A 25,681-nucleotide genomic window follows, 5' to 3' on the forward strand; every position below is an offset into this window, starting at 1 on the left:
TACTTCCAAGGTTCATTATCCATGGATTGAGTATAGTACTATCCACAGGCCCTGGCCTCCTATCCGCTTCCTTTTGCGCACCAGCCACTCGATCTATAGATGAGTCAGCAGTCACATGATATCAGGTCCGGTTGAATTCTGGCGGGCAGGCATAGGAAGGAGCCACAACCCAAATGTTAGAAAGCGCCCAGCAGTGCTTCTTCCAAGTCCCTAACTGTCCTCTGACACCTCCTTTCACCGTCATGATCCCCCGACCTCCCCATCACGCCTGGAGTCCGAAACACCGCAATCGGGGCTCTGTTACATTGGATATGATTATTTTAGGTGAATGAAGAGCTTAGATAAGCTCGCCATCCATCATTTATGGGGGTCGAACTTGGACGTGGGCCAACAGGGTGAAGCCAAACGTATTCGACTGAGGATGGCCGAATGGTCCGTGCAGGATGACTAACCCACTAGCCACAGGGTGTTGTGTGGCTGGTGGTCCACTCAGCCCGAGCGCGAGTCCTTTCCGCCCTGGGTCATTCACTGCTCGTGTTGATCGAGACAGATGGGCTGTATTTCTAACTACTCTGCAATCCGTCACATCTTACATTGCGTTGCTGTTCCAGAGGGCTCTGTTTGTCTAGATCCCTCTACTCTGGACGCGTCAAATCCGAGTCCGTGAGACCTCCACCGATTGTTACCGGTTGCGCCTCAACCCATCCCTCCTGTTGCCAACTTCAACCCGTCGATCAACAATTGTCCTGTGGGTCATCGATTGCGACCGAGAGAAACATTCTCTGTGGGCTGCGCGCCTCCTACCCCAGTCTTTCTTTCATTGCCGCACCCGATCTGTCTTATCATTTGTAAGCTTCCCCATCGTGTCCTCGCTATCGCGATGCACCCAACTATCGAGGTGATCATCGAATCTCAGTCCATTTCAACCGATTTATCGCCTACTTAGTCTCGTTTCGCGATTCTTTTGAGCCCTGGCTGACTTAAGAGCTCCACTAGTGAATCTCTCCCCCCTCTGTCTCGCTCGCCCACCATGCGCGGCGGCAAGCGCACCCTCGAGGAGCTCGCCAACAAATCCGATTCGAACGACGAAGACTACAGCGATTCTCCCGCCCCACGAAGATCGAAGTCAAGCCCCCGAAAGAAACCCGGACACGGACACGCCAAGAAGAGGCGACGTCGTGATTCGAACAATGACATTGTATCTGATGGCCTCGATCTGAGCGATGAGGATTTATCCTTCGATGAATCAGAACCGGAATCAGACGACCCAAATGTCCCACGCAATGCACGTGGCACTGCGCGTCGAAGAACAACTCAATCTCGACCGATGTATGAAGAACCTTCCGACGAGGAGTCATCAGTACGAGACGAGGATCCCGACGCAGATGCCGACGGAGAAGCTGAAGACGATATCGTTGGTTCTTTGCCCAAGAAAAGTACTATCCTGAAGCTCAAGGTACCACCTGAAGCCCTGCAACCAACTCGCAGAACCACTCGCCGCACCCGCGGCGCCTCAGAGGACATTTACGCACTGACAAATTCTGGACGCCATATGGAGACCGTTGAACGTGGCACTATCAGCCCAGAAGCTGAAGGTTTACGCCGAAACTCACGGGGCCGCCGATCATCAAAGCAACCTGTCATGAGTGAAGTTATGGAGACAACCCTGGAAGTCATGGAAAGTGCGCCTCAGAGCTTTGCCGAAGGAGATACGCCAGCTATCCCCGACGCTGAGGATAATAATGGTGATGTTGACATGGCCAATGATGATGGGATTGTCCCAGAGTCCGAAAATGGCGACGCGAAGGTCGAAAATGGTGACGACGACGACGACGAAGATGATGAAGGACCTATTACTCGGCGACGAAGCCGGCCGAATCGGGACCAAGTAGATGATGAAGAGGAGCATGAGCCTGAAACTGAAGAACCTGAACGCCGTCGATCTGGCCGCAAGAAGCCATCCTCACAAAGGAAGAACGACGAGAGCGACTTTGAACCAGAGGAAGAAGCTTCCAACGACGAGTCTATAGATTCACATTCTGCCAAATCCTCGCCTCGAAAACAAAGCCAGGCTCGCGATGAAGAAGAAGACAGCGCCACTGGTCGGCGTGCCGGTTTGCGCAAACGACCTTCACGCGCCCAGTCCGAAGTCGCAGAGGAACTTGCCGAAGAACTGCAAGACCTGCGAGGCGGTCGCCCTCGGCGTCGTATGGCGCAAGAGATAGTTTATGAGAAGCCTCGTCGGAGCCGCAAGGATGTTGATTATCGCATCATTCGTCCTGATTTGGTCTTGGCAGCTGATGATGCCGATAACGATTTAGTAACCGAGTCTCCATCTCGCCGTGGGCGTGGTGGCGGCGGTGGAGGTTGGCAACGAAGTTTGTTTCCAACATATGGTCCTTTTGGTGGAGGTGGTCCCGCAGCTATTCTTGGCCCTCCTGGCGCCCCTGCTGCGACTGGAGGCGTGGAAACCGACAGTAGTGATGACGAAGTTCCTCAGCCTCAACATCCTAAGGGTCATGGCCTTGCTACCGGTGGCCTTGTACCCCAAGCTCATTCAGGCGACCCGGCCCAGAATACCTCTGGCACGCCAGCCAACTTCGGCAAGGTCAAGGACAAGCAAGCATTGGCTGATGCTGATCCGCTTGGTGTGGATATGAACGTCAACTTCGACAGCGTGGGTGGCCTTCAGGGACACATTGATCAACTCAAGGAGATGGTCTCGCTTCCGTTGCTATACCCGGAAATCTTCCAAAGGTTCCATATCACACCCCCACGTGGTGTGTTATTCCATGGTCCTCCTGGTACCGGTAAGACGCTTTTGGCTCGGGCATTGGCAAATAGTGTCAGTTCTGAAGGCCGTAAGGTCACCTTCTATATGAGGAAGGGCGCGGATGCTTTGAGCAAATGGGTCGGTGAAGCTGAGCGTCAGCTCCGACTACTTTTCGAAGAAGCCCGCAAAACGCAGCCCAGTATTATCTTTTTTGATGAAATTGATGGTAAGAAGTTCGCCCCATCGTTGAAAGCTTTGTTGCTAATTCTTTCCCCTTAGGTCTGGCGCCCGTTCGTTCCAGTAAACAGGAACAAATTCATGCATCGATTGTTTCCACTCTCCTGGCATTGATGGATGGTATGGATGGACGTGGTCAAGTCATAGTGATTGGCGCAACCAACCGACCTGACTCCGTTGACCCTGCCCTTCGTCGCCCTGGTCGCTTCGACCGCGAGTTTTATTTCCCGCTCCCCAATATTGAAGGTCGACGTGCAATCTTGGATATCCACACCAAGGGTTGGGACCCCGCCCTCCCTATCCATATCAAAGACGAGCTAGCCAAAATCACCAAGGGCTACGGTGGTGCCGACTTGCGAGCTCTCTGTACCGAAGCCGCCCTCAATGCTGTTCAACGACAGTATCCCCAGATTTATAAGTCAGACAAAAAGCTTATCATTGATCCTAAAAAAATCGATGTTATCCCCAAGGATTTCATGCTGGCAGTCAAGAAGATGGTCCCGTCCTCTGAAAGAACAACTTCCTCTGGCGCAACCGCATTGCCTCAGAAGGTCGAGCCCCTACTGCGCCAGGCGCTAGCTGATATCGAGGCTTCTCTCGCTGAGATTTTACCCCAGCGAAAGAGACTCACTGCCCTGCAGGAAGCTCAGTATGAGGAACCCGCAGATGGAAATGGATTCCGACGAGAACAAATCATGCAGGACTTCGATCGTTCGCGAATCTTCAAGCCGCGCTTGCTTCTTCGTGGCTCTCGGGGAATGGGGCAGAAATATCTCGCAGCGGCCCTCTTGCATCATTTTGAAGGTCTCCACGTTCAAGCATTCGATCTTCAAACACTTCTCAGTGACTCTACAAGGTCGCCAGAGGCGACTGTAATCCAACTGTTTTCCGAAGTGAAAAGAAACAAGCCGAGTGTAATTTACATCCCGAACCTTCACTCTTGGTCAGAAACGGTTGGCCATACTGTAATATCGACGTTCTTGGACTCGCTTGACTCAATACCGCCCACTGATCAAGTTCTACTGCTTGCTGTTCTTGAATCAGGCGAAAGGGAAACAGATCCCGCTTTACTCAAGGAACTGTTCGGTCTCTCTAAGATGAACACGTTCGACATTGAAGCCCCTGGCAACAAAGCACGACACGAATTCTTTGATAAATTGATCGAATACGTTCAAACGGCTCCAGCCGATTTCCCCGACCCCGAAAAGCGCAAAATGCGGCAACTCGAGGAGCTCGAAGTTGCACCTCCGCCACCTCCCACACCTGAATCGCAAATGACAAAGGAGCAGGTTAAGGCCCAGAAAAAGAAGGATCGACAGACCCTCAATCTCTTAAAGATCCGGATTCAGCCTATCATGGATCAGATTAAGAAATATAAGCGTTTCCGGGCCGGGGTGATCGATGAAGCACAAATCCGATACCTGTGGGAAGAGGCCGATCCGAACATTGTCACCAGCGATGTTCCTGTCGAAGATCCGTATACATACAGACCTTTCGAGAAGGATTACGATAAACACGGCGTCCCTGGTCTTCGCGAGACTGTGTCAGGGAAATTTTTCTACAACATGGAGATCGTAACAATTGAGAAGCGCTTGTCCAATGGTTACTATAAACGCCCATCTGACTTTTTGGCGGACATCAAGCGAATTGCTAAGGATGCACGCCAATTGGGCGACCAAGAACGGCTGTTGCGTGCGACTGAACTTTTGTCTAACGTCGAAGTTGACATTTCCACTATCGAGTCAGCCGAGCCGGCGCTTCTTGCAGAATGCGAGAATGTCTATCTACGCGAAACGGCTCGTGAAAAGGAGGCAATCGAGCGTGCAAAACTCGCTGCTGAAGAAGCGGAGAAGACAGCTTCACGACCTGTCACTGCCAATGGCCTCCTTGGCAATGTTGAATCAAGGGCTTTCTCTGCTCATGATTCACGCCCAGTGACACCCACCAAGCTGTCAAATGTGAGCTTTGTCAACGGAGACCACAATGGCGGTGGCTCGGATTTGAACGACTCTGGCTCTCATGTTCAGAGCAATGGCTCCCATGGCGATGGCGACGGTGATGTTTTCATGACCAACTCTGAGGATCACTCTGGCGATCACTCTGGCAGCAAGGATACCCAACACAGCTCATTCGGACCCTCTGCACAGCCGAAGCCAGCATACTCGCACACTGCGCCTTCTCAGCAGCTTCGGCGAGAGTCTGGTCTCTCCAGCTTCTCACAAAAGGGACCCATGACTCCCATGGCCCCTGGGTCTCAACCAGCTGACTACACAAACGAAGCGTCTACTACCCAGACAACCTCTGACAAGAAGTCTTCCGAGCAATTGTCCAACCAACAAAACCAAACAGAGAGCCCCCAGGTCTCACGGCATGAATACCCCGACCTGACGCCCTATCCCGATCGCGTCTCACAGGAGGAACATCTGCCTGATACTCAGCAAGGAGGTAGTAGCCAGCCTTCGCCGCTACCACGGGACTCGCAAGCTTTGACCCAGCCAGACGAGCACAGCGGCTTGAATGGCAGCCATTCGCAGTCGCAGCCGAAGCCACAGCCTCCTCTTTTCGACTCCTCCAAGCCCACAGCGAATGCGTCCGCCAATCTGCAATTGTTGCTGAATAGTGAACCGACACCCGAGCTTGTTATTGACCACGAGTATGTTATGCATCTGCACACCGAGTTAACTCAGCAAACAAGCGGCTGCTCTGTGGCACAGCTCGAGCAGGTTAATGCTCGCTTGATGGACTACATCTGGCGCATGCGTGGCGAGTGGAACCGGACAAATGTGGCCAAGGGTATCACTGAAACGTTCAATGCGACCTTGGAGGATATGCAGTCCATGCAGGAGGTCGGGCCGATCAGCCATAATACCAAGCAGCAGATGGCCAACCAGAATTACTAAGTGTTGCTGTCATGGATATTAAGGCTGTTTTACAACCATCTTCGCTTTCTTTTCCCCTTGTTAATACATTTGTTCTTTCCAACCCTACTGTTATGTCTAGGCCCGGCGTTTCATTCTGTCATGAATAATTGTTTACCATTATACCGAATATTTCGTCTCTCTTTCCTTCATTTTCTTTACTTTTTTTCGAGGCGAGTGTGAGTGTGAGAGTGGGCATAAGCGAAACGGGACAGTTATGGATTGTCCCAAATACCTACATCTAGAGAGGAATCGAAACACAATCTGAATATTATTAAGCTACAGTAAATTAGACTCCATAAATTCAAAGAAAGGTTCAAAGTGTTTCCATAATCCGCTTGTTGAGAGGTCTTTGTGCTGACCTCGAATCTTATACTTCGTGGACATGTGACGTTCGACCCACTAAACACCTGGCCTTTGCGGTCCTGCACCTTGTTTCCGAGACCCTTCTTTCAACAATTCCACCACCAACCTCGAGTTCCCTCCGAAATTCTCTCCTGAGATCATGACCGGAGCTTAAGTCATTGGAACCATTCTTTCGATCCCCGGCGCCCCCTCTACCATAAGATACACACTCTCTTCCGCACATCCACCACGCCCGCACCGCAAACATGGTGAACTGGCTCAGTCTCGCCGTGCCGTTGGCCTACTTGGGTGTACTCATTGGCTCTCTCGCAACATTCTCGTCTCTATATCGAAAGCGCAAGGCCCGTACGTCTCTCTCGTTCGGTGGATTGACCACCTCTGCCCCAATTCCCCGAGGGCTTCTTTACCCTTTGCCCCTCGCACTATGTGGGAATCAAACCAAGCGCCGAGCTAACAACACCATTTCCCTGCTTTAGAAAAAGCTATGTCCCTGGAACCATGGTTCCCAGCACACCTTCAACGTGATATTTACTTCTCACTCCTCCACCTCGACCCGTCTTCCCAATCCGAGAAAAAGACTCCCAATGTCCCTGAGTCTGTTCAGAAGGCTGCGCTCCTGCGCCGCGCGACAGAGGATATCCGCCGCGTCATGACTCTGCGTAACCAGAAGCAGGCTCTCTCTACGCTTCTCCAGCGCGGTAGTGTCGGCGATGACCTGTGGCAGCGATTTATGCGGGCCGAGAAGGAGATGGAGGAGGAGGTGCGCGATGTTGTCTCTGAGGTATGTCTCAACCCGCCATGAGTCTTGGTTTGGAAATTGCTCTGCAGAGCTAGCTCTTTACCTTGCGCTCTTCTACGAAGTATGTTCATGTCTAACTTTTTTTTCTTTCCCAGGCAAATGCCTACACTCCCAACTGGGGCCAGACAATCTTCCAATCCGCCAACGAAATGATGAACAACGAAATCTACCGCCAAAGAATCAAGGAGCACGAGGAAAAGCTCGAGGAGGAGCGCGTGTGGTGGGAGAACAAGCGCACCAGCGTGAAGGAGAGCTTCATGAAGGAGCTGAACGAGGATGAGACTCCGTCGCCACAGGCCCAGACCCCCGCCGCTAAGACTTCTGAGACCGCGACGCCCGTAAAAGCGGCTCCAACTTCGGTACAGGGTAGTGATGATGATGCGGTGTTGGTTGAGGCGGATCAATCGAGTAACCAGGCTTCGCCGAGTGGAAAGAAGAAGAAGGGCAAGGGCAAGAAATAATGGCGCACGAGCTTGTACTATATTTCTTTCTCTCGTCTTTAATCCAATCGTCATTTCATATAGAATTACCACCTGGGGATTGTTTGGGATTCCAATATCTTCTTAGACTGGGGTTGTATCCTCTGGCTTTTAGTAGGATGTGATTGTCAATCAGTAGTAGGAGTTATGTTAACAGATTTCAGGAAACAGGGGTTTATGTGTTGATTCAAAATATCGTGATTGAGCGTAAGTGTAGAGAGGGAAGTGTACATTCCGATTCAAAATCTAACAAGAAGTAATATACAGGCCAATTTCTATACAAGGCTTTAGAAAAAAAATAAGAAACGCCAGCCCATGCAGTGAGTAAACTTCCAGATAAAAAAACAAGCCAACCCTCAGCAATTTTAAAGCAGTTTGCTGTCATTCACCCCTAGAGGTGGACCGAGGTCGATTTTTCCAACTTGCATCTCAGCTGCAGCAGCATCCAGCTTTTCTTCCACTCGAGCGGGATCAAGACTCTCTGCGCGACTCAGGACAATGCGCAGCAGGTTGGCCATGATCTCAAGCTGATACTGTTGCTTTTCGTGGGGATCAAGCTGATCAACGCTTAATCCTTGTGTACGCAAAGCCATGGATTTGCGCTCGCCAAGCATCTCGAGTAGGCGGGTGACTTGTGTGATGTTCTCTTTGCTTCGGGGCGTCGAGGACAACCGGCGAAGGCGACGTTTCGGAGTGTCAGTTGGAACGCTTGCTAAGCGGGCCACCTGCAATACTATCATGCGGGCAGTGGCATCATCTGGTGTATAGCCGAACATTGTCCGCATAGAATGCAGGGCAACGAGTGTACCGGGAACATCCTTTGACAGACAGAAGCAACGCACGATCTGGTCATACAGCTCCTTCGAGAATTGCGACTGTGTCTCTTGTCGGGCACGCGAAGGAAGCTTTGAATACCACGTGATCATGCTGGCATATAGCTCACGAGCAGATGGGAAGCCGGCATCAAACGCAGTGCGCCCGCGATCGTATTGAATCTTCGCGCAATCCCATAGACAAGCGTATGTCTCGAGATCGGGCCGGACGCTGACAGACATCCTTTGAAACTTTGACCACAGAGATCTGATGTCTTGTTTCCGGAGATCCGCATAGAGAAGATGGTTCATGAAGTAGGCATTTGGTTGAATTTGTGCATCTCCAAGGCATTTGACCAGATATTTCACCATATCGTCATCGCCGCGACGAGTATAGTGAAGAAGCAGAATGGAAAAGGTCTCGATACCGGCAGAGGGTACTTCACGCATCAGGAATTTGGGTATCCGGCTGGGATCGGTCATCGTTTGGTTCATTTCAAGCTGAGGGGCTGGTTTAGCTGGCTGGAATCGCTCCCAAACGCCATCGATTCGGTGTTGAATCATGGCCCATCCGAGTCGCTCAGCTTTGTCTCGTGAGGCAGCGTTGCCCTCGCGGAGCCAACCGGCCATTATTCCATTTAGGTGCTTGTTATCCGGCCTGATTCCACGCTCGTACATGAGCTCGATTACCAGGGCAGCAGAGTCAACTTGGCCCATTCCAATGAGCTTTTTCATCCAGCTTGCGTAAAAGAATCGATTTTGGAATCGACGGGGTAAAAGTGTGAGTGCCGAAAGAGAGACCTTGTTGACTGCTTTCTCGTCGATGCTTGAAGCATGGAGATTTCCAGCCAGGCCGAGAGCTGCTTTGTAAAGAGCCGTGGAATCGTTGGCTGGATCTTGTCCAGTCACCATCATGTCCTTGAAAATTGCGACTGCAGTGTCCAATCGGCCGGCTGTAAGAAGACTGATACTGACTCTATCGTAGTCTTCCATGGTCATGTCTGGGCCCAAGAACGTTTTCAGCTGTAGATACAAAGCCCATGCTTTGACTTCGGCTTCTGCCCCTGGGAACCTTCCCCAGGCAGTAATGACTGGTATCAATACTCGTGGTTGGCGGGTGTTGTCATTCGAAAGAAAAGCCAATGCGATATCCTGGGCTCGTTGAGGGTTATTTTCAGCCGCGAATAACCGTACGCCAAGCATCCAGTATTCTTCTAGGTCTTCCTTTGTTTGAGAAAGCTTGGTTTGATACGCCTCCCATTTTTCCAGTGCTTTCCCAGGATCGCCACTTTCATTAAGAACCTTGATATAAGAGAGGATTTGGGGCGTGGAGAGGGGTTTGTCGATAGCGGTTCTGTCTTGAAGGAGGGTTTGCAGGTGTGTTGATCGCGCGGAATTGGCTGAATCATCTGTAGCTTGGGATTCCCATACGATATCCATAGCTTCTCCTGGAAGTGCATCGAGGAAGCCTGGAATGGCCTGTTTGCATCGGCGATAACACTTCCATACTTCCTGCCTGGCGCGGTCGTCCGATCGATTTGCGGTATATCGTTGTATGGAATTCTTCAATCGAATAGCGTAGGGATGAGAATGGGGGCCCTCGAGCTTTGCTTCGGCGAACTTTTTAGTAGCCAGCCTCCGACGCGCTCTGGCGCTATCTTGCCAATTCTCTTCCTCCATCGCCATTCCATTGAATTCTTCCTTGAGCATATCATCTAATTCCCCATCAAATACGTCGCTTAGCGATGGTTGCGGTTCTGTAGGGTTCTCTTCGTCGTATTTCCGTAGGGCCTCCAGGGCAATCTTCCGGTCATTCTCTGGCAAACTTTGGATAAAAGGACTGTCGGGGTCGAATGGTCCTTTCTCTAGTTCTTTGAGCTCTTCCTCAAGCTTCGCCAGCTCCTTCTCAACCTCCTCCCGTTCCTCATTATCCTCAGCTTCGGGGTCAACCTTGCGTCGCTTCTGGCCGTCTTGTTCGTAGAAGTTGACTTTGTCGTTTGGCCCGCCAAAGTCGAGATGGCGCGCGAGGACAACGGAAAAGGAACGTCGGGGAATCGACGGGCTGCGAGCCGCATAATACCACCGAGCTCCTCGAACAACCTGGCGGAGCATATGGAAGTAATTAATCGATCATGGGGGGGGAGGGGAAGATGATAAAGTTGATAAGAGTCGCAGAAGTTCGCCGCACGACTTCCGTCGAATTTCCCCTTTTCGGGTTTAGCGTCTTCCGCCCTCCGCGAAGTTGCGCCGGCATCAACTCATCCCTCGACGCGCTTCAACAGGATTGAGCCCAGCAATGGATCCAGATGGTCTTGAAGAAGCACTGGACCTGTCTCGAGATAGGTCTCAGTACCAAGTGAGTCTTGGCTTCCTGTGCTCTTGCAATACAAGGCTAACCTGCTACCAAACAAGGGCGTTTATATCTACCAACCCGCAAAACCTGGGAAATCCGCCAATGAACCCCCAAAGAAGCGTCGCAAAGTTTCATCCACCGGAGCCCAAGACCGAAAACCCGATTCACAGCGCTTCGTACCTCTACTGAACGGAGAGGAGAGCGCCGAGGGTGTACAACAACGACTGAACACCTACAAGCAGCTGTGGTCCGAACAAGAACAGAAGATCCAGGTGGGAATTCAACAACAAGGGTGCATGGAATATACCTGCTCACAATTTTTGCTTAGGGAATCTTGGAAGATGAAGATGCAGGAGTTCTGACAGACGTGTTGTCTTTCGTGAGGGAGACATCACCGCAAACGTACGGCCCCTAGCCACTCGAAGTAATGGTCTCGGACTCACTTTATATCTCTCTAGGTGCAACGGATGTATACCGACAGCTCTTGTGACAGTAGGATCCAATGTCTCGTCCCTTAGCAGATTGCTATCCCGCCTTAACGATCACTTAACCTCAAGCGGCGAGGGCGGCGTTGTGGTATTGGAGTCCGGGGACGCAACCAATTTGAAGAATTCATTGAAGAACGTCATTCGAGCGGCAGTCACAAACACTGAGGGCAACGATGGATATCAAAAGTTTCTCACGGATCGAACAGTAGGTTCTTGAAGCCACAATATCCACGCATGCCATACTGATAAATAAAAAAGGGGCCTCGACTACTCGCATATGACTTGGACTTGCTCAACGACTACGTTCAACGAAAAGGGACAAAGAAGTTGGTTATTGCGTTGCGAGATAGTGAGGCATTCGACCCAGCTCTCCTGACAGACCTGCTGTCTCTATTCCAGTGAGAATGATGCCAAGGCCGCTTTGAGCCCACCGCTAATACATTCCTAGATCTTGGCTTGATCGTATTCCGTTTACTATACTACTTGGTATCTCAACCTCTGTTGAACTTTTCGAAGCCCGGCTTCCTCGATCTTGCGTCTCTTTACTCCAGGGAAAGCATTTTGAGCTTCAGGATGCAGGTAACTGCGTTGACCGAATCTACGAGGCCCTTCAAACCAATCCGAATGGAAAGTTGTGGATCGGGCGTAACATAACGAGCACCCTGTTTGAAAGAGCAAGCGACTACTTTCAAACTCCAGAAGCGTTCAGTCGTATGGTCAAGGTAAGATATGCCATATCCTTCCATTGCATCGAGCTTCTAGTTTCTGATATTTGACAGTATGCGTGCATGTCACATTTCTTCGCCAACCCTATTTCTGCACTACTTGGCGACTCTCAACGACCCGAATTATTCCAGGGTCGATTTATTGAGGCTATTAGGAATCTGCCCTCTTTCCGAATGTAAGCATGATCCTTATGGTGGCACGAAAACTTCTTATTAATCGACATGCAGGTACTGTGAAGACCTGGTGGAAGCTGGCTCGTCCATGGAAGTCCGGACTCTACTTGAAAATGATCGGCATTTGCTCGGAGAGGCTTTCAATCATATTGAAGTTGGCCAGCAAAGAATGCGTGATATATTTCAGGCAGTGACTCTCATTCATACTTGCCTCCAGCATACCCAGGGCACGAAAAAGACAACCGTATCAGATCTATCAGTCCGTGCTCTAGCTGGAGAGCTCGGCGAATCTCAGGTCGTCGATGATATGCTAGCCACCGTTAGGGCTATGGATTCCGAGAAATTCGAGGCTGTTATTTCAACCCTACCAGCCGCTCTATCCAACGATTCAACTCTTTCGGAGCTCAAAACGGACTTCGTCACATTGCTGGAGACCCACCCAGACCAAGAACCTCTACGCAGCGAATACAACATCAATAGCTCCGTGACCAAGACAACTGTCGTCCAGCAGCGTATTCAGCTCAGCAAAGGCAAAGCCAACCTCTCTGGGCAGGATGTCGAGTATACCAAGATCATCGATCGACTAGTGGCTGCCTTGCAAGAATACTTCACGGAAATTTTGATTCGACCACAAGAATTGTTCATGCATGAAGCATTCTTGTTTGATCTACGCAACCCACTCAAGGACAGCTTTGCACCTCGTCCACGTTTTGCGATCGAGCGTGCTATGGGTAGCCCTTTCGACTATTTGATTTCATCGTCAGACGCTGATCAAGATCAAGCCAAGATATCTGCAAAGCAGCCTGCTGCTGCTATCTTATACCGGCTTTATCTGGAATCCGGTGCGTTGGTCAATGTCCACGACCTCTGGCAGGCATTTCTCACGGTTTACGAAAGTGAGGAAGGCGAGAAATGCGACGAGCGTATTGTCATGGCTTTGTTCTATGGCGCCTTGTCTGATCTGAAGATGTTCGGCATGGTCAAGAATGCTAGCCGCAAGAAGACCGACCACTTGGCGAAGTCGGCATGGCTAGGATTATAGTCTAGATTTTTTCTTAAATATTTTTTTTCTAGAGATGTCAGATACCACAACGAGTTTCAAACATCAATCAATCATATTTCCTAATCTGGGATGGGGTATCATAGACATGTAGTCGAGTTTCAAAAGTAAAAAGCCATGGCCTGTCTACTTGCAGGCTTCCATTGGCTGAAAAATGTAGCAAAATTTGCGGTATCAATCTTGGACTGGTCTCTGAATGATATCATCTCTGCCGAGTGGGTGTCCTCCTTCACTCAATACCATCGCTTCCCTCCGCCGTCGACGAAGTGCTTGTTCTGCAGCGTTGCTTTCTCGATGCCTTCTCGGCGAGGATTCTGGGTATGCTCCAGCTGTGTCGTCTCCATCTACCATCCATACATCGCTGTCTGCATCGTCATCGTCGCCATCCTCATTATCCTCATCATCATCCTGGTCATTCTCCTCAATCATGCTGCCCATAAGACCATGTTTGCGGAGCTGCTTGATACCATCTGGATGTGAAGTCAATGTTCCAAATATGGAACTCATGACTGCGTCATCTGACCACCATGCTTTCATGAGGATAGCGACGTCCTGTCGACGTGAAGGTTCGCGCAGCGCACAGGGAAATGGGTATTTGCAAAGCCAGCGACTGACAATGCCAGCCTCGATCGCAGCATGGAGATTTTCAGGCAGTAGAATGTTCAAGATAGCAAGTGCTTTCTTCTCACCCACGGGCCTTGTCTTAGGGAGGATGGGCGAGCTTGTGGTAGACGTTTGCTCGGTATGCTCGTCCAGAAAATTGCAAAGACAATTGACCAGGGCTGTGTATGTCTGGATATCTCGGAGTCGGGTGCAAACAGAAGTTCGAGATACTATCGACAGTAGGTAAGCAGCCGATCCAGAAATTTTATAGTTATGCCGGACATACACGCTCTGTTCGAGACCAGAAAGTGGAGTGCAGTTAATGATCTGCCTTGTCGGAGCTTGTCCTTGGATGCCAGATCCTCTAATAACAAGTCACGCGTTCCCCCTTTAGTGGATCGCTCTGAAATAATACGCAACGCTCTGTCGAATGTTAGTCCGTGATTTGTCGAATTGGCTTGATGGGGTTGTCTGTCATACGCGGCTCGGAGGTCATGGCTCGTGCTTTCGGAAAGCTTCAAGAGGGTATCTAGCTTAAGGACTTGACAGTTTGTTAATAAATGTAGTTAGGGGTTTGATTTGAGTATATATAGCACTCACCTTCCTCTGTACCCTCACTGATGATCTTGTCTTCTCGTTCAATATGCTTGATCTCGGTGAGATCAACGACTTGGCGCAAGTCCGTGGCGATCCCACGTACGGCGAAGAAAAGCGATATGCCTAGTAAATTTAGCTTCAGCTTTCAAAGAAAGACCCAGTATTTCTCACCTAGGCATAGCCACAGCACGCCATCCCCTGAGAAAGGAGCCATGATGTGTAGTGTAAGTGGGTTGATAATTGGAGATTGCGGAGATGCACTCGATATCCGGCAGAATCATCACCGCCTCAGTGGAGCCATTTTTTTTCTTAATCGTGAAGCAACGAAAAAAAAAGAACCCACTCCGCAAAGTCCAGCCAGACAACAATGCCGCCTTCGCAATTGAAGCAGCTGAAGGCTTCGCTTCGGGATAGCGGGGTCATCCGCCCCCAGCAGTCTAAGAAGCAAAAGCGCGAGAACGCGAAGACCGGTGCCTCAGCGCAAAATCGGAACCAGCGCAATGCCGCTCTGCAAGCAATTCGAGACCGATTCAACCCTTTCGAGATCAAGGCTCCTAGCAACAGAAGCAAATTCGAAGCGACGACTCGCGATGGCCCCTCAACAACCGCGAAGGGGTATCGTCCAGGTGTTACCAAATCTCTGGGCGAGGAAAGGGTGGGTTGCATATCAAGAGACTTTCCGCGCTGGTCTTGTTCTTAGCTAACCGTCAAAAACAGCGCCGTGCCACACTACTGAAGGAGATGCATGATCGCCACAAGACCGGCGGATTAGTCGATCGCCGTTTCGGTGAAAATGATCCCACCATGACCCCCGAAGAACGAGCCGCCGAACGATTCGCCAGAGAAAGTCAGAAAAAGATGCGCAAGGAATCGATGTTCAACCTTGAAGATGAGGAGGAAGATTTCAAACTCACTCACATGGGTCAATCATTGACCCTTGACGGGAAGACTCTCGACGATTTCGATGCCGAAGGCCTGGGCGGTGGAGAATCCGACGACGAAGGATCGCGGAAACGGAAACGAGCCCTCCCTGAAGATGGAGAGGAAGAGGAAGAGGAAGATGAGGACTTTATTGATTTTGGAGCTGAGGGCGAGGGTAACCCCGAACGCAAGAAGTCCAAGGCCGAGGTTATGAAGGAGGTTATTGCCAAATCTAAATTCCACAAGCACGAGCGTCAACAAGCCAAGGAAGATGACGATGATCTACGAGATGAACTGGACAAGGAACTTCCTGACCTATTCGAGGCCCTACGCGGTATGAAGGCTCCGCCCAAGCAAGATGAACCTGCCCAGCAGGACCTGGCAGCTATGAACCCAGAGCGCGCGGCTATGATGCAAGCACCGGAGCAGCAGGACACAGAAAAGCAATACGACCAACGACTCAAGCAATTGACCTTTGACAAGCGGTCCGCACCTACGGATCGTACGAAGACCGTTGAAGAAAAAGCCGAGGAGGAAGCCGAACGACTGAAGAAATTGGAGGATGATCGACTCAAGCGAATGCGTGGAGAGAACGTCAGTGATGATGAAGATATGGCAGACGACGATAAGGATTCTTTCTTCGCAGGAGATGAGTCGGAGGAGGAAGAGGATGATGCGATGGCTTTTGGTCTTCCAACCTCTTCGACTGTGCCACGTCCCGCCGATATGGGCGTCGAAGATGAGGATGACTTTGTCATCGACGACGACCTTGTTGAGACAAGGTCAAATGTCAGTCTATCTTTGGATGGCAGCGATGTGGAGGAAGAGGAGCTTTCAGAAGATGACGAGCCCGATGTGGCCGAGCAGGAGGACGAGCTCATCAATGGAATGACCCTCCCAACATCAACAACTGAGACAGCTGTGGGGATCACTCAATCCGCCACTGGTAAATTGGCTTTCACATACCCTTGCCCGGCCGATCACGATAGTTTCCTTGAAATTATCCAAAATGTGCCAGCTCAGGATGTCCCGACAGTTGTTCAGCGTATTCGTGCTCTGCACCACCCGCGTCTCAAGCCCGGCAATAAGGATAAACTCGGCAGATTCGCTGAGATCCTCGTGGAGCATATCGCTTATATGGCCGACGAGACAGAGGAGCCCTCCTTCGCTGTCATCGAGAATATTTTGCGTCACATCCATTCCTTAGCCAAGACCCACGCCATTAATGTGGCAACGGCGTTCCGTGCGCGCCTTCGTGAGATATCGAAGGTTCGTCCCCTCAATCTCATCCCCGGTGACCTCGTCGTTCTGTCCGGCATCTCGACAATCTTCCCTACCTCGGATCACTTCCACGCTGTTTCCACCCCTGCTCATCTGTGCATTGCACGATACTTGGGTCAATGCAACGTCGAGGACTTGACTGATCTGGCAAGCGGTGCCTTCGCTGCAAGCTTGATTGTTCAGTACCAGGCTATCTCAAAGAGATACATGCCGGAATTCATCAACTACGTGTTGAATGCCCTCTGCAATCTGGCTCCTACAGAAATGGCCGCCGAGCTTAGAGCTTTTCCCCCTCGAAAGATCGCAGAGCACCTCCGCCTGGAATCCTCCAAGAGGAACTCCTCGCGAAAGCTGCAATTTGACGATGTCATCAAGTCGCCTGTCGATTCCAAGACCGAGGAAGAACTTAAGATGTCTCTTATCACCACATTCGCCTCTCTTCTTGGTTCCTCTTCGGACATCTGGTCCGAGAAGTCTGCCTTCACCGAAATTTTCACCCCGGCGCAGGTTGTACTCCAGCATATCTCCAAATCTTTCAAGAACAAGGTCTTGCCCGTCAAATCGGCTCTGGATAAGATCAACGCGCACCTGAGCCAAGCCCATCTCACCCGCCGCCCACTCTTCCTCCACGACCACAAGCCGCTAGCTATCAAATCCGCCATCCCCAAGTTCGAGGAGAACTTCAACCCAGACAAGCACTACGACCCGGACCGCGAGCGTGCCGAGACCAACCGCCTCAAGAAGGAGTACAAGCGCGAGAAGAAGGGTGCCATGCGCGAGCTGCGCAAGGATGCCAGCTTCGTTGCACGCGAGAAGCTGCGCGAGAAGAAGGAGCGCGATTCCGAGTACGAGAAGAAGTACAGGAAGCTCATTGCCGAGATCCAGAGCGAGGAGGGTCGCGCGGCGAACAATTACGAGAAGGAGAAGAGGCTTCGCCAGGGCAAGCGCTAATCTTTTCTTTAGCCCGGAGTCTATTTTTATCTCACTCTTTCTGCCAGGCTACCTCGGTGGATGCTTATGCATATGTCTTGTTTTCTTTGCACATGTTCTGGATAGGTATATACTCTCTTTGTTTTGCCCTTGGGCTGGTGCATGGTTGGGAATTAAAAGTCGAAATCTATCGCACATCATCTGTATCAATTCTTTCCATTGGACGTTGTGCATTTCTTACCATGCATTCGTAGTCTACGGGTTCCAAGGTTGCCAATCCTCTTCATTACCCCGTTGTCGCCATTTGCACACCTAGGCACCTGGCAAGTGATAGCCTCTTGCTCAAACTTGAAGGATCCATGGATACCAAGGTATCTTTGCGAAAGCCCTTGAGCATTTCGCGAATGATATGAGTACAGGACTCGGAGTACCTAGTATCTGCCCAGGTGGGAGTACCTAGGTAGTACAAAATCGACAACATCATGCAAACTTGAAGCAACGCGACTCGGACATGCCCGACCACGGGTATGTAACATGATGGGCAGTCTTTCAACCAAAGCAGCTACTATCGAGTGACCAAGCTTTCGCAACAATTTCAAGTTTGACTATACTATAGAGTGCTCGCCGAATACTTGAGTCATGGTTTTGATTTGAACAACCTGGCTGTTGATCACACAATGGCATTGAAATTCGCCCTCGTTTGTTCTACTAGGTGATTGAAGAATCTTTTTCGCATCCCAGTTTCGATACATGAGGGCTAGTTGATGGGCCATGGGCCCTTCGTTGCATTTCAAGCTTCCGATATAGGGCTGTGTTCGTCGCTTATGAATCAAATCAAAAGTCTTGAGTGTTTTCCTGCATCCTGATCTTTTAGCTGAGTCCGGCGACTGTTAAGCTGCTATTGCTGCTTACCATATCCTGAGTTTATTCGCCCTAGGAGTGCATCGTCCTTAAATGGTCGAGCAGTTTGTCCTTACGACCAAAAGCTCTGCCGCAGGTTCTGCACTTGTGCTCGGACGGCGAAACATGCTTTGTTTGGATATGTCGCCATAAGGTAGATTTCGAAGCGAAACTCCCCGTGTATGCACAGCCCGCCCACCCACATGTGATACTCTGGCTTTCGGTGGATTGAATACTTGGATCTACACTGGATGGTGGGGTCTTCAGATTCTGAAAGCCCGAATTCAGACTGGGAAATGATCCAATTTCATGTTGCGAGTACCCATGTTGGAATGTTGGGCTCGATGAGACCTTCGGGTCGGTAAGAGGAGGAATATAGGTTGCAATGCTCGGATCACTGTCAATAGCCATCGATTCAGGACCAAAACTTCGATTTTCTTTCGGAATAAAGGATGATGAGCGCAATATCGAGAACTCTGATACGTCATATGATTCCGGCAGCGGTGAAATGAGACCCTGCTTGGACTTTTCCACCATGTCGCCGAAAACATCGAAAGCTGGAATGATAATTGCAGTTTGGGATTCTGTGTCCCCTGCAGCGATGTGACCATATATCATTCCTGTTGTTGCGTCTTGAACCAGCGAGCCCGAGTCGCTTTGCTGAAGGGAGCCTTTAAATTGAACCTGAAGAGCATCGCTGTACTTTTTAGCGCTCGGAAGTCGAATAAAAGAGCGCCGATTGGACAAAACACCAGTAAGAATATTCCCTGAGCCCGTTGCTGAGACGACATCGACTGAGTTAGAATTCAGACGAGCGATGTTTTGAAGAGAGAAAACAGGGAGTTTTAACAAAGACTCGTCGATATTTTCAATCTCTATCAATGAGTAATCCAATGTTTCTGATTTAAGATAGGACATTCCCACCCGCAATCGAAAAGAATGAACCAGTGAAGGTGACTCGCGAGTACCGAGGGTGGAGACGTTCTGAATTGGCTGGCGATGGCTAACATCCATTTCTCTATTGTCTTTTGACCGGGGTGTGAGACGATCAGATTGGGATTCTGATGCTGCGTCGGCTTGACTCATACCCCACTCTGCCTCTTGGCTGCTTGTGCCAGGAGTCAAGCTGTACCGGCTCATAAAATCTGCCTCATGAGTATCTGGTGGGCCTTCGTTCGCCCCATCAAAACCTTCAAAAAAGTATTCGTCATCATCAGACTGCGAATCAGTCGCTGAATTGGATGCGGTTCGAATGTATTCTTCTGGATAGGTTATATGTGCTGGCACAAAGTAGAAGCTTTTGCCAGATATCATGACCCTGGCCCCAATGGTTGCCATACGAGGATGCTCAGGGGTCGTATAGGTCTTTCGCAGCACCAGCTGCAACGCCTGGGCAGAGTTCACCGTTTGTTGCCCATGGTCTACCTTGCTTAAACTCCTGGGTCGTAGATTCATTGGAATCGGGGATTTAGAGTCGCGACCAGGGAGTGAGTTGGTGTTGAGCATTGGAAAGGGAGTTCTGCCACTCGAGGAGGAAGTAGGCCCAGTTTCGATGTTGATCTGGTAGCCCAAGGATCGCGAGGAGGTGAGCATCAGAAGTTCCACGTTCTTGAGGTGGGGAGGATATTTCCAATGACCGAGGAGTATTCCGTTCGGGCAATGAGTGAGAATATTGGACTGTTTGATTGCTTCAAAAGCTGCTTTTCGAGGCTCTTCGTAGATGCATGAGAACATTATGTGAGGAAGTGCGGTGTCGGGCGCTCTCCCGATCATGAACATATCGAACAGAACAGGACTTGGGACTGGGCCCACAACAGAGTTATCGAGTACTTCCAGAATTTGTTTATTGATTCCCTCGAGACATTGTTTAGCAGGCCCCTCGGCCTCCCAACAATGATAGTCGCCTTTCATGCCGCAGTGTTTTCCAATGGAATTTTGTGGATCAGGCCAATTGGGCTTCGATCTACTGAAAAACGGAAACGAAGGACGGCGCCCCGAAAATACCATGATGGCTTTGTAAAAGGCTCGGATGAAAATTGAGCCCACCAGATATATAATCGTATTCAGATAGCACCGATCCAGGGAAAATCAACGTTCATTCGGTGTTCTGCAATCGACCTAGCAAGAATACCCATGAAGGAAGAAGCATGTCGTGAAAGGTCAGGGAAACTTTCTGCGAAGAGGGAACCGCAAATACGAAGCCCCGATTTCAATCTCAACCACATAGCCACAATAGCAAGTCCAGTAAGACTCGAGAATACGTGGCGTTAGAGGCTGTGCTGCCAACGCATGCAACGTCGCTCTCGTCACACCGCCTGATGAATAGTGTAGTTATAAGAGTGTCGACAGGTCAGCTCACTAGGGCAGGGAACTTTCGATACAACGAAAGCCCCTAAAAATGCCTCACTTACAAAACCTACCTCCGCCCGCAAATCCAGTCTCGCTAGATGTTTCATTTGTTGAATCGCCAATGTCCTCGCTCCTTCAAGAGAAAATAGTTTCCCATCTATGGGGCATCGTTGACAGATACCCGAAGCGATCTTTTCGTCCATATTTGCAATATTACAGCGAACAGTGCAGAAGAGCAGTGGAGTCCCGTGAAAGCAGTATTGAAATGAGGACACATGAGCATCTCGTGGAAGTGGCTGCTTGTATACAAAAGGGAGACTCATGGTCCGAGGTGAGGAATTTCATACAGCAATGTGAATGGACCAGCGACCCACTTTCAGATAAGGCTATCAATGCATCTATAGACCTGACAGTCCGTGTTCTCTATATGATTGATGTTGGAAGACTTGCGAATGCCTATTATGGAAGAGAACGGTTAATCTGGAATGATGGTTTGTTGCAGGACTTCATGCGGGCAAATTTCCCCGAGGCTTGTTATATCGAGGACGATGGAATCAAACTGGGTGTGGAGTTTAAGATCTGCAATATTGATCAGATTGCAGGATTCCAGGTAGTACCTACCTCGAACCTTTACGACCATCTTCGAATTATTGACAGGAGGGTCGAGATTTTCCACCACGCATCCTTTTTGGAATCCCATAGAGAGTGAGTATAACAGCTACTTTGGTACAGCAACACCTCTAATTTATGTGGTGATTTTTTACAGAGATCAAATGTTTCCAACTAACCTTGTTGACGAGACCTTGGGAACCCTGGCTCTTTTATTTCCACAAGGCGATAAAAGGACAAAAAAGTGGTTCAAAAGGCTTAAAAGGCTGCACGGACCGGAGGAGCTAGACGGGAAGTTACTGCGCTGCGGAAAAGCGGAAAGGCAGATCAAACACTACAAATATTGGCACGACAGGCTCATTGAACTCAAAATTGAATTCGATGAATCTCGGCCCTCCACCTTTGCACAATGGTGGAAAGATAGGCGTGATGTTAGCCAGTGGTATCCACTCTGGGTCGCCATTGCTTTAACAGTTTTGTTTGGTTTGATACAAAGTATTGAGGGAGCGTTGCAAGTTTATAAGGCTTATAATCCTTAATGATGGAGAGGAGCCCAAATCTGAATCTATGTTGTGTGCGGAGATGTAAGTATCTACCAATTATTCGAGACCTCGGCTCACCAGTCTTTCGGTACTAGTAAATCATCGAGCCATCCATTTAATGGGACTTTTGTATTGCAATTTCACGTACGGATGGGGGACAACTACGGTGGATGAATATCTGATAGCAAGCGTACTTTCCGACTTCGGTCAATACTGAAGCGCGGGAAGAGCCTAGCGTAGAGAGCATGTCTAGGTAGGATCAGAAAAAGGGTCAATCGCCATGTGGAAAATCGAAGCGGGGCAGAAGCACAGAATTCCGAAAAGCACGATCATTGGTAACAACATACTCAAGTTCGACCAGGGCCAAAGCCACTACAAGTCTGGACATTGAAGCAATGAGAGAAAAAAGCCTTGCATATGCCCTTCAGGTATAACCCCACAGCCCTAAGCCAAGACAGGTCAGTCCGAGGAAGAAAATAAGGTTCAGGATGTATTCGCGGGGGTGCGGTGGAGCAGTCAGGAACAAATGATAAATCAAACAAGTGGGTGGCGGGACGCTCTAATTAACTTCCTTGCCAGGCCTCGCACTTGGTCAGCAATCCTTTCTCTCGTTTCCTTTGTTTCGGGCCACCGTTCAGTTGGTCTCTTTCAGCTTTCGGGGTCTGCTTTCCACCATAACCTTGCTGTTCTGCCGGGTTCATGCTCTGCCTCGGCAACCAATACGCAACCCTTGCAAATACGACTCATAGACAGCGATTTCGCTTTAGCTTCTGATGCTCCGAGAATACTGCTACATCTTTTGAAATGTGTATCGGCAAGATTCCCAGAAAAGCGGCCAGCCCGTCGCCTGAGCCCACTCGGCCCGGCTCAACATGCTTCAGCGCCAGCAGGCTCAATGGCACCACATTCCAGATCGTCGAGGACGACAAGTTCCTCGAAATTCCTATAATATACGCGAAGGTGTACCCCTCTGTCTTTGTGCTCATTGATACTGGGTGTGGTGGTGCGGCGCGCGATTCCAGCGTTGAGCTCAGGTCGCTGCGTCGTTTCCTCGAGACGTTTCCCGTGAAAGACAATGGCGAAGCTCCTCTCAACCCTGGTGGGGAAAGAGAGTATCTTGTTATTTGCACACATTGCCACTATGATCATATAAGTGAGTGTCATACTTAGCGTTTGGACCTTTTGAACATATTCAAGTTGTACTCTTGTTAACAGTGCCAGGTGGTATCGAGCAATTTGTCGAGACGGAGGGCAGTACCGTCTGGGCCAGCGACTATGACAAAGACTATCTCAGTCCAACCCGATTACCAAGCACGTCTCTCTGTGACAAACTCAATATCAAAACGCCAGATTACACAATCACCAATTGGTGCAGGGATGGCCATCAGGTTGCTGACAATGCTGGGCATGGTCTTGGCCTCACGGTGTACCACACGCCCGGCCACACGCCCGACGAAGTTGCCATATGGGACTCATGCGAGAGAGTACTTTTTGTCGGCGACTCTATGTACCAGTACGCTCCCATCTTTTTCTTTGAGACACAAAGCGTCATCAGGTACGGCGAGTCGGTCGGCAAAATGAGGCAGCTCGTCAGACGATTCAATGCGGAGACTGGTAAGATTGAACATCCACACACACGCCGTAATCCAAGAGGCTGACAAGAACAGAACAATGCGCAAAAATCTCATGCAGTCACATCACCCCAAGTATAGACGCCGCCGACTTCCTGGCCGAGGTAGACACATTCCTCTATCAAGTCGTGACCGGCCAGGTCAAGCGCAAGGCTTTGTCGGACATGTCCGGGCATCCACGGGACAGCTACACGAGGAAGGACGGAGGTCTTGAGTTTCAGGGCAATGGAGAGTATTTTGAAGAATTTAAGGCGAGCAAGGAGGCTATGGATTCTATCCGGAAGCGCCAAATCGTGGGACAGACCACACTTGGCGCCACGGATTTCTCGGTGGTATTGCCTCGGTAGGTATGATGAGGTGTCTTCCGCCGCATCAAGATTGACCCCTAACCGCTGAGCTTGCGTGTGCCGATTCTGAGCCTATGCGTACATGTCTTTCAATACCCTTACCTCTAGAGGCCATCATCGTTCGCCATACGGAGATAGCCACCTCGCCGGGAACAGCGAGCAGACCGCTACCTTTTTCCTGCCAGTTAGCAATTTTTGTGTCTGGAGCTCTTGATTCCCTGTTGATGTCGATCCATGAAGCTTTGCGCAACGAGAAGCGGGTCATTTGTGAAGACTGTTTCGATGGCTCGTCGGTCTGACCCATCCTGAAAGGTGTGGATCCGATGGGCATATCGCGATGCTATTTGATATTATCATACAACTGCTGCATAAACAAAGTGAATATTTTATCCATTTGTATAACCGTGGACCTAACTCATTGCGCCGTGGTAGATCTACTGCTTATTATACAGCCATGAGTAGATCCATAGTGCTCTTTGGTTAGCCCGTTAGGAGCTGGGAGTCTCCAGGAGCTACTAGCACCATACGCTGAGGGTTTGAACCAATAAAGACAACAAAGCTCATGATACCGAGCAGCAAAGTCGAACCCTGAAAGCGCAATATACTGGAAAAACTCTGACGCCCAAAGAAATCGTTCCCAATCTCTAGTTTGACTGAACACCCGTGTTGCCTGAATTGCTGGGAAGATGCAACAGTAGAGAGCCCACAGGTTGAGGCCCTCTTGCGTACAGTAAGGAAGACATCTGATTGCTCTGCTAACGTTGATAGCGGAAAGTTGATGTGCCGCATGCCGGGGGGATTGACCGTTAAAACGAAAACATTTTGGCATATCAGCAGTCTCTATTAGAGTATAAGCTTGATAGATGATTGGGTATAGAAGAGAGAGGGAAGTCCACAGGAAAATGTGTAAGTTTGCTTCGCCAACTGAAAGGAACCTGTAAGCAGGACCAAATAGGTCATCTGTAGCACGAAGGCCTGTTTTAAGTTCTCCGCGGCTATATGTAGGAGGCTCTCCGTAAGTGTGACCATCTCCACTCATCTCAGTATAGAATTTCAGAAGACGTCTTTCCAATACCAGGCAATCATCTAGCAGCGATTGACGGGCTTGGGGGTCAAGAGATTTATCCACATTATCGATAGCAGCAACAAGACATGACATGTCTGTAAGGAGCTGGATCAGTTCATATAGCAACCCTTCACCGGGCTCTTTGAGCCACTGAATTGTTGGCTCGGAGAGATGCATAAGTCTTGAGAGAAGCTAGATGCACATATAGTTAATTAGACTATCTGTACATCCGAGTCATAGACATGCTGATTTGCCAGAGGGGTTCACTTACCACTCTGAACTTTTGATGTTGACCATAGATCAAAGCTATGAGAGGAGCGTCATTCTTTTTAGGTTTGTATAGTCTCATAATTGCGCTCAGTCCATCTATATGTGCGTGCAATTTATCAAGCGAGTCTGGGCAGTAATGAGACTGTATCTTCATAAGTGAACGTTACATAATTAAACAGCAAGCATGTATTTCTCACCTCGATTTGTTCGAAGATTATGCATGTATAAACTAGGTCAGTACTATAATGCCTGCGACTGATCGTCTTTGACATCTCATGGATTGCCTCATTATAAAGCGAAACCCCATATTGTAGAACAGGCTTATCTCCATGAAGCTTGCCAAGGAATACGCATGAAAGTGCAGAAATGGCTTTTTGAAGCATCATGCTCTTTTGAGGCAGCAAATAGATGGTCGATATAATAGGATATGACAAATTGATCACGCAATTTG

The 25,681-nt window shown here is 49.7% G+C and overlaps 8 protein-coding genes across 8 annotated transcripts; 5 read left to right on the plus strand and 3 right to left on the minus strand.

The window, feature by feature from the left end:
• Positions 1–1,030: 1,030 nt before the first annotated feature.
• Positions 1,031–5,910, plus strand: N7533_008938 (chromatin segregase YTA7; the record flags this gene model as incomplete). The annotated part of the gene is made up of 2 exons (XM_057105588.1): positions 1,031–2,999; positions 3,053–5,910. 2 exons carry the CDS (start codon positions 1,031–1,033, stop codon positions 5,908–5,910), a joined length of 4,827 nt encoding a protein of 1,608 aa, XP_056957037.1.
• A 629-nt stretch (positions 5,911–6,539) lies between these two features.
• N7533_008939 (Sec63 complex subunit SEC66) lies at positions 6,540–7,554 on the plus strand (the record flags this gene model as incomplete). Its single annotated transcript, XM_057105589.1, has 3 exons — positions 6,540–6,639; positions 6,771–7,075; positions 7,189–7,554. 3 exons carry the CDS (start codon positions 6,540–6,542, stop codon positions 7,552–7,554), a joined length of 771 nt encoding a protein of 256 aa, XP_056957038.1.
• Positions 7,555–7,937: 383 nt separating this feature from the next.
• Positions 7,938–10,496, minus strand: N7533_008940 (pentatricopeptide repeat protein; the record flags this gene model as incomplete). Its single annotated transcript, XM_057105590.1, has 1 exon — positions 7,938–10,496. The coding sequence occupies one exon, from the start codon at positions 10,494–10,496 to the stop codon at positions 7,938–7,940; it is 2,559 nt and encodes an 852-aa protein (XP_056957039.1).
• A 184-nt stretch (positions 10,497–10,680) lies between these two features.
• N7533_008941 (uncharacterized protein) lies at positions 10,681–13,166 on the plus strand (the record flags this gene model as incomplete). The annotated part of the gene is made up of 8 exons (XM_057105591.1): positions 10,681–10,740; positions 10,797–11,009; positions 11,066–11,139; positions 11,196–11,430; positions 11,484–11,623; positions 11,674–11,947; positions 12,005–12,126; positions 12,179–13,166. 8 exons carry the CDS (start codon positions 10,681–10,683, stop codon positions 13,164–13,166), a joined length of 2,106 nt encoding a protein of 701 aa, XP_056957040.1.
• A 192-nt stretch (positions 13,167–13,358) lies between these two features.
• N7533_008942 (uncharacterized protein) lies at positions 13,359–14,598 on the minus strand (the record flags this gene model as incomplete). The annotated part of the gene is made up of 5 exons (XM_057105592.1): positions 13,359–14,017; positions 14,074–14,210; positions 14,268–14,328; positions 14,388–14,507; positions 14,556–14,598. 5 exons carry the CDS (start codon positions 14,596–14,598, stop codon positions 13,359–13,361), a joined length of 1,020 nt encoding a protein of 339 aa, XP_056957041.1.
• Positions 14,599–14,751: 153 nt separating this feature from the next.
• Positions 14,752–17,537, plus strand: N7533_008943 (snoRNA-binding rRNA-processing protein NOP14; the record flags this gene model as incomplete). Its single annotated transcript, XM_057105593.1, has 2 exons — positions 14,752–15,039; positions 15,102–17,537. The coding sequence occupies 2 exons, from the start codon at positions 14,752–14,754 to the stop codon at positions 17,535–17,537; spliced, it is 2,724 nt and encodes a 907-aa protein (XP_056957042.1).
• Positions 17,538–18,449: 912 nt separating this feature from the next.
• Positions 18,450–20,150, minus strand: N7533_008944 (C2H2-type zinc finger protein; the record flags this gene model as incomplete). Its single annotated transcript, XM_057105594.1, has 1 exon — positions 18,450–20,150. One exon carries the CDS (start codon positions 20,148–20,150, stop codon positions 18,450–18,452), a length of 1,701 nt encoding a protein of 566 aa, XP_056957043.1.
• A 2,570-nt stretch (positions 20,151–22,720) lies between these two features.
• Positions 22,721–23,894, plus strand: N7533_008945 (MBL fold metallo-hydrolase; the record flags this gene model as incomplete). Its single annotated transcript, XM_057105595.1, has 3 exons — positions 22,721–23,069; positions 23,132–23,530; positions 23,584–23,894. The coding sequence occupies 3 exons, from the start codon at positions 22,721–22,723 to the stop codon at positions 23,892–23,894; spliced, it is 1,059 nt and encodes a 352-aa protein (XP_056957044.1).
• Between the last annotated feature and the right edge of the window lie 1,787 nt (positions 23,895–25,681).

The sequence above is a fragment of the Penicillium manginii genome (assembly GCF_028828005.1).
Source record: "Penicillium manginii strain IBT 31320 chromosome Unknown utg000006l:1.0-4164085.0:1.0-4166146.0, whole genome shotgun sequence".
Classification (NCBI taxonomy): domain Eukaryota; kingdom Fungi; phylum Ascomycota; class Eurotiomycetes; order Eurotiales; family Aspergillaceae; genus Penicillium; species Penicillium manginii.